Here is a 12,458-nt window from a genome sequence, read left to right as displayed (position 1 = left end):
GCAGACTCTCTCAAACACTTACTGGGGTTAAAATTGAGGAGGAGGGTTCCCTGTGGCACTTCAGACTTGACCAGGCAATTGACACCTTGAAGATTGAAGTAGTAAGCTTGCAATCACCTGACATTCCTCTGTCCGCTTGGAAAAAAGCAGTAAACAAACAGGTATTGGTAACATCGTTTGAGAAAGACTCTTCAATCCGCCCACCCCCACCCCAGCTCTATTACATAGCCACTGGAAATAACATACATCCTGGGTAAAGCTCAACACTATTTTTGTGATGCTTTGACTGCACAGCCCTGTAGGAAAATACTCTACCTGAGACTCAACATGCTACGAATCACAGATTTTAATCCAGCCTGGGCACGTAAGGTGGAAGTGGTCTTGTGCAGACCATGTTTTTATCGCAAATAATTGGCTGCATCTTCTGTGCTGCTGCCCCAAACTGGCCAATGAGCAACGTTACCTGCTTTGCCCTATCTTTAGGGAAAAGGGAGTCAGGACTTGCTGGGAGGGTTCGGACCTGTGCTTTAATGAAACCACAGCATTCAACTTAGCCAGACTGGGTAAATTTAGGTATCTAATCAGAATTGCTTTTAACGAGTCTGTGCAGGCTAACGCTATTCCCTTGACAGGCGAACTATTGCACACTTTTACGAGCACAGTGCACTTTATTCCTTTAAGGGGGTAGCACGGCAGCTCTTTAATGGGTCACAAGGGGGAGCATAACAAGGGCCACCGTCTATTAATCTATTAGTCCAGTTTACTCATTCACGACTTTCAAGTATCTAACATCTACCGATCCGTGTTTACTGACTGTTACAGAATAATCAACAGGCCTTTAGGGGAGAGCATGCAGCACTTTAAATCAGCACTTTTTGCACTTTATCTTTTTTTTTACAGTTTTTTAGCTTTTTGCACAGTGAATCTCTATTAGGTGTAGATCATATGGATTGCAAGGGCCTCCTTTCCACCAGCTCACTCAATCTTGGTCAGAGTCCCAGATGACTCACTAGTCCTTAGGACAGGCTAGGCCTCATGCACAATTGTACAGTACAAGCTTAACTTGAAGACACACGCCTTATTTGATGATATTTAACCAACTGCATAGGAGAAGACGGCCACACCAACAAATGGTCTCACAGCTGAAGCTTTTTTTCCATCTGCAAGTGCAAATAACTTTGACTTAAGAGCTCATGCGGGCCGGGGGACCATTGTTGTACCAAGGACTCAAGAGATTGGTGGTGTGGGAGGGAGAGGGGGGGCAGTATTGCACCATTTACTATAAAGATTTTAATTAATTGAACAGTCAATAAAGAATTCCAAAGACTCTAACACTGCCTGCACTTCATCAAGACCCTGATGTCCAGCCCCCACCTGAAGCTTGACCCCACCAAGGCAGATTTTGGGTTATTTGCCGAAAGCAAGATGAATACAAACCAGGCTCAATCACATTACCCTTCACAGCTTCAAACCCCAAATTTCTCCTTAGTGCCTGGTCACTCTGATTCATCCTGTACACCAACCTCATCTTGAAAAACAAATTGCCAAGAAAACCAAGACGAGTTAGTACCGGCTTGCTCTACTTAACAAAGCCAAACTATTCCTTCCAGAAAGTGACTTCAGAATTGGTTTTCAATTCCTCCTACTCTCACATATGGGTGGTGAAAACGCCCTGGGCCATGACCTCCCAGAATCCGCACTAACTCCTCTTAAGGGCATCCTACACACATTGCGGCACTTTTTCATCCAGGCCTGAAGATTTATTGTCAAATCTCAATCCTGATAGAACTTCACTGGCTCACCTTGCTGGCCCTCATCATCTTCAAAGCCAGCTGAGTCATTTACAGAACAGTCCAACTTCCACCTCCACCCATGTAGCTGGCCAGTTCTCCATTTCTGCTGGATCTCAGCACACCTGAAGTCAGGACACCAGACCAGAAGCAAAGAAGGGTAAAAGGCAAAGCAAATGGCCTTTTCCATCAATATACCCAGTATCTGTAACATCCCCGTATGCATCAGGACAGCTCCAACCTTGCTCCAGTTCATGATATCTTTGAAGATGCACTTCTTTAAAGAGCAATACATCATGATGCAGCGTCACTTCACAAATCATCTACTTCTCTAATCCCTTTTTTTTATTGCATCCATGCATTTTATCGTGTACAGTGCTCCACTGCTTTCAGCTAGGGTTGTGCTATACAAATACCACTTCCATACATACACATGCCTGCCCCTTTTATAATGATAATATAAGTAAAGACCCTGATAGGAGACAGAACGCAGATCTGTTGTTAACTCCTCTGTAGCAAGTGTGGTTACATACTGAGTTTTCTTAGACTTCTACAATGCTTCAATCAACTGCCCTCTCCTCCCTTTCCCCCCACCCCCAGTTTCAGCAGATTCTCATAGGGCCATGTAGCAGCCTCTCCAACCGAGGTCCTTTCGGAGTGTGCTGTGATCTTCATCCAACAGGCACCATTAAGTAGTGCAGATAAGCTTTGAAGCAGTGGAGTTTGAAGAGGACATTGGTGTCTTGGAGTTAGATGTTCTGCATGTTCCACATTTTCTTTTAGAATTCACTCAGATCAGCTATTTTTATTGGTCACTCACTGGTGGAAGAAGCTCTGTGGAGAAACACCCACTAGTTTTTAGATTGCTTAATTCAATGGATTTGTCTAACTTTCTCCATTGGAAATAGTAGTTGCAATTGTTGGATTCTATCATGGGCCAATTTACTTTTGAGTTTGCCTCTAATAAACACCATTTCAGGAAGGATGTGTCTGCTAAAAACTCTGCTAAACCAATTATGTTGTTCTGCCTGATATCCTTTTGTAAGTAGGTGTGGCGTGTTTGGGCACTGCACATTTATGGTTAGTTATTCACTCCACACTGAGTAACATTTAGTAAATGCAGAAAGGACTTAGTCTAATTAACTTTCCATCTCATCCCAAGTTTCTTGTCAATCCAATTTTTGTGGCAAGGGAATTTTTTCCCAGTGGGCAAAGTAGCTTTCGATGGCTTTAGAAAAGCCATCTGCCAGCGCCCACTTTGGTCTCTGGTTGTATTTGACAATACAGGAGACTGACAGCAGTATTTGTAGATTAGGAATTAATGTGATGTAAGGGGGCTGTGGATTCCAAGGCTATTTCTTTGGGGCCTGTATTGGAGGACATCGTGATGTTGGCATATTGATCGACAGTCTCCCTTTTAGAAATTTTGCTTCAAACCAGAAGCAGGAAAGTGCCCTTTTTGACATGGTATACCTGGCATACGATGTGATTGAGACTGGACGTGCACTGAGTTTCTGCTAACCAGGTTCAACGTACCAGGTCTCTTTCGGCAAAACTGTGCAATTGTTTTAACCGATTGGCAATACCTTTAGTACCTTCTGTAAGTCCCTCGTAAATGGTACCCCAGGTACCTAGGGCCTGAGGCACTAAAGAGAGTCCCTAAGGGCTGCAGCACAAACTGTGCCACCCTAAAGGACTCCTCACCAAGCTCACAGAAACTGCCACTGCATGCTGTGTGTTTTGGTGCAGACAAAAAGGTGAAAACACGCCAAGACACACGTCCTTGTGTGGCAAGTCCCCTTACACTGCATGTTATATATGCAAGTCACCCCTGCAGCAGGCCTTACAGCCCTAGGACAGGGTGCCTTATATTACATGTGAGTACATATCTGCTTGAGCAGATATGCCCCTGTGCTGGTTAGTTCCATTAATGCCAGTATAAGGGAACAGGGAAGCCATTTTCAAACATGCGTTGGACACTGGTGATAACGAGTTTGCCAGCTACATGATGGCTTCACTGAAAATAGGGATGTTTGGTATCAAACATCTCATATTGGTAAAACCGAACTGATGCCGTGTTGGATTTAGTAATACATGCATACAGTGGGCAATTTAGAGGTGGCCCCTGAAATCCTACCAGCCCCTGGTGCTGACTGACAGGCTTTCATCAGCCTCCCACCAAAGACGAGTGTCTGATTCCCAAAGGTGGTGGCCTCTGCTCTCCGGGAGCCATAAACCAAGCCTGCTCGAGCAATGGGTGCCTTGCACCCCTGCCCACAGGATGACCTGTGGATTAGCATTCCAAGGCTGGGAAGCTTCAAAGAGGCCCTCTGCCTTTGGTATATGAATCTGGTTTCTCCCACAGGAGAGAAAACCGACCCCCTTGTCTAGAGTCCTTGGCTCCTGGACAGGCAGGAAAATTAGCGAGGCAAGACATGTGTGGCAAGTCGCAACCCCCAGTCGAGAACTGGTCTACCTGAAGTGGATACAACTTTTGTGACATGGCCATCTTTGTAATGGCAAATGTAGGATCTCTGGGACAGGGTTATGTCCATTTCCCCCAGGAAGTGGTCATATAGGGGGCGTGGTTACCCCCGGGGTAAGTAGCCCATTGGCTATTACCCTACACTCCACTGACACCTCTAAATTCAGTCTTTGAGCAAGCCCTGGTTCAGAAAATCAGATCCTGCTATAGAGCCGAGAAAAGCAAGGTCTGTGGATGATACGACTGATTTGACCAACCCTGCAGGCCTGTCTGCTGTTACAGACGACTGTGCCAATTTAGAATGATCCTGCAGGCTACTGTGCCTTCAGAAGACTGGGAGGACTGCTAGCACGTCTGCCAATACTCACGAATTCCCCTGGAGCATTGGGGCTGCTTCCCTGCATCCGTCAGGCTCCCAAAGAGACCTGAGAGGACCTGAAGACCGTGAAAATCAGACACAGGGAAGCCCCACTGAACCGTTGCTCTAAACCGGAGTGGAAGTGGGCCAACTGTGCCACCCTGGTCCCCTAGCCCTCCAGACACAAAGCCTACCTTGGCCTTTTCCACTGTGGATTTCCGAATGCCGCATGCAGTCCCTGTTTGCAGGCCCCCTCTAACACAACTGCTCCCGGTGACGAAAATCCAACACTTAAAGACCCCACTTCACCCGTCGCCTCTGGCCCATGGAGAAGTGGACCAAAGGTGTCCCCCAGCATCGTGAGAGCTGAACCCACCTGCTGGTTCGGCCCGACTGGTTTCCTAGTCCAAGACTGCAGCCTCTTTTCGACCGGACCTATCCCCTTAGGATAACATTGGGCCCCCGAAGCTAAAAAGTACCTCTGCACCCTGCCCCAGAGGTGACCCGTTGCTGCTGCCTTAGACTGTTCCCCATACTCTCCTTGAGTCCAGGAGTTTGTGAAGTGCCCGAATGCAGTATATGTATTGTACCCATAGGCTAAGATTGGGCACCTGACGATGAATTGCACCTCTGCACTCAGCTGCCCAAGTGCCGCCCGATATACCCGCTTGATGCTGCCTTGGACCTTGCCCTATACACACCTTAAGTCCAGCAAATAATTCCCATAAGTCGTTAAGTGAATGTATGTAGCGTATGTGTTCTCCCTTGGTGAACATTGACTCGAAGTGCTTCAAGTTATAGAAAGATACGTGTTATTTTTATAAATTGGCATGGACCTCCTTATTGAGTCGTGTGCATACTTTTATCGACTAAGGTGTGTATTTGCATATGTATAACACTCCTCTCTGATGGGCCTAAGGCTGCTCAACCACACTACCCCCTAAAAGAGCACCTTGGGATTTCTAGAGCAAGCTCCTTTCCGCTATTAAGGGAATACCTGGACTTTTTGCACAGCATATCTCTTTTTGGTGGAGGGGTGTGGTGCAACAGCCAGGGCAGCTGACTTCGGAGCACAGGGTTCACGGTTCGATCCCTGGCTCCGGCGGCAGCTGAGCTCAGCACCATGTGACTCTGGGCAATAGCTCACTTATTTTCCACGCCGTCCCCCAGCGCCTTGAGATCCGTAAGGGTGAGTAGTTCGCGCTTTACAAATACTGATTTTTTGGTATACCATATAAAGAGCCAGCTTCCTACACTATAGGTGGATATAGCCTCAGTGATAGCCGATGGGCGTAATCTGTGGCTCTGGGCTGATACAGAAGTAAAACGTTCCTAGCAAACAAGAAAGAATGTTTTGATTCTAATAATGACATGAAGGTGATACTTATCCTACCTTTTGGGAAGTATTGGGAATTCCAAATATATGTATTCTAGAGTTAGAATAGGAAGTATTTCTTTAAGATTACATTTACAGCTAGATGTACTCAGTGATCTGATGTCAGTTTTGCTATTTTATAGGGAGAACCACAAACGAGTTATTGAACAACATGGTGTTTGTTTTGGGATTAAAAGTAGAATCGTGTTTAAGGAGACTTTTGAGGTGATCTTTTAATGCATATTGGTTGATTACCTTCACAAGATATTTTCTTTACACTTTTTCAGACACTTGTTCATAATGTGTTGTGGTTCATGTGCTTTACTGTGTGTTACACTGAACTACTAGGGTGTAATATAGAAGAAAATCAGAATAACCCTTGCCTCATTGTGCTTAATTGAATCTAAACGATACTTTTTTTTTTCATTGGGGAAGACATTTTTTATTGAGCCCTGAATTTCAGATGCCACTCTTTGTTTATAAACTAATGTTTTATTGAATTTAACATAGGGCAGACAGTACACGGGTTGCATCTCCTTTTATCGAACATTACAAACCCAAGTCATTCATTGGTACCTCCATTAATGACTTTCCGAAAATGCACATCTTGTACATTATAATCTTAGACATTGGAAACATGAAAGCGGTCTCTCACGCCCCCCACGTTTTTTTTAAGTCATCCTTCAGAATCTTTGGTTTCCCTCTTTTTATCCTCCTTCCCAGTTTCTAGCTGCATACAAATGAGTCATAAGTTCCCATCTCCACACAATTGGGTACACATCTATTGTCCTTGGGTGTTGCATCCTCCTGGTACATTGTGAACAGAAGGCTTTTCTTTCGCCATCCTTGCTTCACAACTGTTGCCAACCTTTCTCTCCCAGGCCTCACTATCAGCAATCTATTACATAATGATATGCCTTTCTCTAGCTAACAAGAAGCATTCTATCACACCTGCAGAGGAAAGAAAACAGCTTACTAGCAGTGTTAAAACAACTATTTAGGGATAAGGTCTAACATCAAGCTAAGATACTTTGAAAATGGATGCATGTTACAGTATTATAAATGAGTGAAAAGCAAACAACCATTATAAAACATGAATATGTAATGAGTGTTTACATCAATCTATTGATCAACCTAATACACTCATATGTGAAATCATAGTGATGATAATGATTCCATACTACTAATTCATTTAAATGTACCACACGTTAATGAGGTTAAACCACACTTTGAATATAAATGTTGTATGTATGTGTATAAATTATATAGCCTAACATTATGCAGCTCCAGCAGCAAATGCTCGGTTTTGTAGTATCTCCTGCATGGCTTAGTATGTATGTATGTATTTGGTATTTATTAAGCGCATAGATCACCCATAGGTCTCGTAGCGCTAACTCAAACTCAGGAAAGAGAAGCCAGAAAGACGGGGTGAACAGTGTTAGAATGGCCAGGTTTTAAGGGATCTGCGGAATTTCTTGTGATCAGTTTCCAATCAGAGATATAGAGGCAATCTGTTCCAAGTTTCACAAGCAATTCTGGAAAAGGATCTACCATCATTTCCGATTGTGCGGACCTTAGGTACCATTAGGAGATGTTTGCTGGTAAAGCGAAGGGTTCTTACTGGTTGGTGTTTTGTTTTTTTGCTAGATATTGTGGTCCTTTGTTATTGAGGGTTTTGTGTACCGGACAGCAGAGTTTGAAATTAATCCGCTTTCTGATTGGGAGCCAGTGGAGGGTCTTTAAACTGGGCGCCGAGGGTGATCGAGGGGGCAGGGTTAGGACCAGTCTGGCCGCAGTATTCTGAAGGACCTGGAGCTTTGCTAGATGATCTTCGTTTATGGAAACCAGCAGTGAGTTTCCATAGTCCAAGCGACTAATGATTAGTCTCTGTACTAGGGGCATGCGGTAGGATAATGGAATCCACTCGAAGATTTTCCTAAGACCACGCATTAGACCATAGCTATTGCGAAGCTAGTGTGAAGCACTTGTCTTCCTTACTTGTTCTACCTTTTTTTCTGCTTCTAAAATTCTAGCAACTATGGAGTCTATATCCGCTCATAAATTATCAGTCGTTTTGTCTCTTTCCTCTTTCAGTTCCTAAAGACCCTTAGCAGTGTTAGCCTTACCTTTTTCATGCAGTGTTGATTTGAAGGTTGACAGACTGCTAACTAAGATCTCTTTATGAAGACTCATTCTCTTACATAGCACAGTGCTGCTTCCCCCCTTTGCAAACTGTGCAGCTACTGAGGCCTTCTCATCTTTAATTTGTTAGTCAATGCAAAATATTGGGCTAGCCCTCTTAGCTTTTTTGTGTGCCCTTCTTTGGTGGCCTAAGGGACACTGCCCCGTCGAAATTTGTTTACATGTCTTTCCTTCTGAAAGCTGTAAAGGCACTATCTCCTGGATTGACCTCGCCCAAGTCCTCCCGAAGAGAGCGGATAGTTTAAGAACACGTTATGATAGAATTGGCTTTTGCGCCCACCACTCTAAGGATTGAGCTAATTAATAGTCAGAGGACTCAGACCCAACAGGGCTCCTGACTATAGTTCATAGTGCCATGAAGGTGAGGCCATTCCATAATCAGTTGCTAATGTCTCTTTCCTCCCTGCAGCGAGGCACATTCAATCTTCTGGTCCCAGGATATAGATGGGGGCCGCACCTCTCCTCCTATGGCCAGACGAGGTGTTGGAGTGGATCTTAAAGTGTGCCAAGGGTGTAGACAACTGATTTACCCATCTCTTTCCACCAGCAGTTCCCCAAATCAGTAGTCGCACCCCTGGTGTCCACAGGGAAGATGCTGGTCAAGGCCCTTTCAGGCCTCTGAAGCTATAATAAGGTGGCTCACAACCAAACAAGACTGCCAGTCGTTTCCAAGGACAGAGATGCATAGGCCAACCTTGCTCATTTTGCACGCCCCTGAGCCACCGGCGCTCAGCGATGTTCTCCATGAAAAAGAGTGATACAGTTGGTTGCTTCATCCAGCCGGCATCATTTTATGTCCCTGATGAAGGCCTGTTCAGTGCCCAGATGCTTCACCTCCATGACCGACACCTGACAGTGTCAGGAAATTGTCTCAAAATCATCACCGTCTCACCCCTCCTGAATTAGTCATAGCAGTCTGTGAACCTAGGAATGATGGTCTAGCAGGCCCGGAGGATAAGACGTAGTAGGACCTCCTTTGGCGTGAAGTACTTCAGGCCGGTGCCAGAGCCACACACACACCTTTACTGGGTTTCTAAACATTTAGAGGAGGCACCAGCCAAATCAAACATGAAGACATGGCTTCAGCAAAAGAACAACACTGTGCATGTTGCATCAACCAAAGCTCAGATCCTGCCTGTAGACAAATATGTGCAGTGGGTTCAGCCAAAAGACCGCTTTATAAGTCACACAATGTTGTAATTTGTGCAGACTTGTGCTCTGTTTTTTTTAGTGTAAGCACGTGTGTAGGTCAAATTGTTTGACAATTAAAGGGACTGTGCGTCTTCTGCATATACATGATATCCCGTTGCCTTCACAAATAAAAGGAGCTTATGTCTCTGGGTCAGATGGCATTCGAGACCAACATAAAGTGCCTGGCGGGCCCACTCCCATACTGTAAACCCCGCCCACTCAGCCCAGTATCTCTAATTTGCTCTGGGGTTTTTTCTGGGCATTCCAAGTCTGAGAAGTTGGTTGTATGTCTCTAATATGATGTCTTTCTCTGCCAACTTCAGGAACATCAGGTTCTGCTGTGTCATACCAGTGTCTCGCCCTATCACTCATAGCAGACTAGACAGAGCATTCTGCTGCCATCCACCGAGTTCTGATCTCCACTGTGTCATCCAGGGGCACCTACTGACATCCTTGAAATGCAATGTGTCTTCTGGTTAGCAACAGAGCCAGATCCTTAACTCTGTTTACTTGCTTTTTCTTTTTTGGCCTTGACAACAGTCCCAGTAGGCAAACTCCAAGTCTGAAAGCTATTATAGTATTGCTCCTGTGGCCCATTTGTACTTACACCTCAGTTCAGTATCTCGATATGTGTGGACAAGTCCACAACATGAGTGTAAAGTTTGTATTGTCTTATTGACCCCTGAGGCATCTTGCAGTCACTGTTGGAAAGATGTTGAGTAGTCTTATGTGGTGTGAGATGTGTGTAATGTAATACAGTGTGTTGTATCAAGCCTTGTGCTCTGTTGGGTTTTTTATTTTCATGCTTGCTGATGTGAGCTTGTATATATCCACCTGTATAGATTATCTGACCTGTTTTGGATAGATGTACCGAGTTTTGCCTTAAGCATTAATTTCAATATTTCAGTGGGGCTGCTTGGTGGGAAGTTCTGTAATGGTGGCAATATTATACATATATATTATATGTTTCCGCTTTGCTGGAAAAGAAATCTAGCTCTCTAGCATGACCCATCCAAAATATTTGACAATTCCTTAAAACTCATATACCCTCTCTACTGGCTATACTTCTCCACAAAACTGAATCAGACTCTGGCATGTGATGGAAACATCCCTGAAGCCACTACACAAGTACCAATTAACAGTTCACCAGGGACCAGGCAAAAGATCTGCACAGAAAAGACAACAAATGAAAAAATGGAACCCTGTGAGTAACTAGGTCAGAAGTTACTGTAAAACAGAAAATCTATATCCAAAGTACAAATATATTTATCAGATAGGATCCTAATGTATTTGTGTGTCACCATTTATCAAGTATCCTTCTCTGTTGGCTGCCTGAGTACCTAGGTGACCTCTTGAAAATGCTGCACACTGCTAGTTCTTTTTTCCGATACTACTAATATATGGTTTCAGCATTAAGCGCGACATCTCAGACTTCAAGAGGAGATGTCTTCAGCTTCTACATGTTCTCAGCTCTGTTGATACCAAGGATGTCTGATCAGCTTCTTTGTGAGGGCCACAGATTTGAGCAGGATAACCACTGGAATATTAGAATTGATGCAACATTAACCTCTGAGTTGGATCACAGAACCCTAAACCATCTGTTGATGGCTGTAGCCTAGTACATACATGGTGCATGATACTGTGGCTTGGTATCTGTTTGCAGTGTCCTGTCCATTCGCCAAGTGTGTACTAATAAAATTGTGTGTGTTTCTATTACAGGAGCTGCCCGCCAACAGCGTGCTCCTGATCTACCTCTCAGCGACTGGCGTGTTCCCTACAGGTCGTTCTGATTATGAAGGTACAATAAAGGAATGCTCCCTGTCATGAGCAGGGCTTGAATTCTCTTTGTGATGTGCACAGTAGGGCCTCATAGGCTTTTCCAACGCCAGCTGCCCTCAAAAGACCCAGTTCAAGGATAGCCTGTGATGACTAGCCGCTAACCTCCCAACCAGGCGAGAGCAGTGGCTTTTGTGGAGTATGGGAGAAGCCCCAAGAGGCAAGAAGTTGTAACAGAGTTGGCTTTTAAATTCATGTGCTTAACTTGATGTCCCTTTTTGGGTTTTAAGATGACAAATGCACATGTAGTTTTTCATCACATACCTAGAAATGCTTGTGGCAGAGTTTCTGTCATCTTGGTAAATGTCGCTTCTTAAGACGGTCACTAATGGCCAACAATATTAAGCTCTTAAAACATCGCCTCTTAACTTCGTACCAGCCCCTCAGACTTTTATCTACAGCATTTCCTGTAGTGATTTTGGGCTATCACTGAATTGCAGAAGAGCATGGATCTGTTGTAATTGTCTTGTATTTGTTGGTGCCTAAATTCAAGCCCTCGTCATGACCTTGTTAAATCATCACTTTCATACTGCCATTCTGTTTGCAGACGTGAAATATTGGGATGCTGCTGTGGTCAAAATGCTTGTCCTGTGAGCTTGTACACAAACACTCTGAGAAGTTGAGTCCTCTCGCAAGACATTGTGAGCTCTTGTTAACACATTGGAAGACGAAGGGGGGCATCCCTAATTTGTAAACAATGGATCATTTGTGATCTGGCAAAGAACAAGGGTTCTTGGAAGATGGTTTAACAGGGGCTGGGTAAGATTATGAAATTCTCACCTATGTCTATCCTAGACGTATATGTGTACTTGCTTGCGAAATCTTCTTTGCAATGACCCGGCTATCCCAAATATTCCATGCGATTCATCTGTTGGTTTAAATGTGCATTCCTTTATTAGAGCATGCTGGCCCATTCTGGCCATTGTGCATGAGTGCAGGCATAGACTCTCTCATGCTGTACACAGACCGCTTTGAGGGAAAAGCTAAAGTCTGTGTATGGTGGACCCAGTCTTGAAGAAATGCCTGATTATAAAAGCAATGATGTATTGCAATTGAAGTTTGTACCCTGTCGCTTCCCAGTGTCCATCTTGTTCATTTGCCAACCTTTGATACAGTATTTGTATGAATCTGGTGTTCCTGGCTGCTTTATCTTCCAATAAAAAAAATAACTATTTAGATCACAAGATGAAGAATGTTTGATTTTCAGGTGGGCAGTTGTGG

General features: G+C 44.3%; 1 protein-coding gene across 2 annotated transcripts in view; it reads left to right on the top strand.

Annotated features, from left to right (window-relative positions):
• Positions 1–12,458, top strand: part of SCAI (suppressor of cancer cell invasion) — a 565,718-nt gene that overhangs the window by 489,038 nt on the left and 64,222 nt on the right. For both annotated transcript variants that reach the window (XM_078646060.1, XM_078646059.1), the window contains one exon: positions 11,121–11,199. In XM_078646060.1, the coding sequence (XP_078502186.1) occupies positions 11,121–11,199 (79 nt within the window). The remainder of the gene's footprint in view (positions 1–11,120; positions 11,200–12,458) is intronic.

The sequence above is a fragment of the Lissotriton helveticus genome, chromosome 5_1 (assembly GCF_964261635.1).
Source record: "Lissotriton helveticus chromosome 5_1, aLisHel1.1, whole genome shotgun sequence".
NCBI classification, from domain to species: domain Eukaryota; kingdom Metazoa; phylum Chordata; class Amphibia; order Caudata; family Salamandridae; genus Lissotriton; species Lissotriton helveticus.
This window is presented reverse-complemented; position numbering and strand designations above follow the sequence as displayed.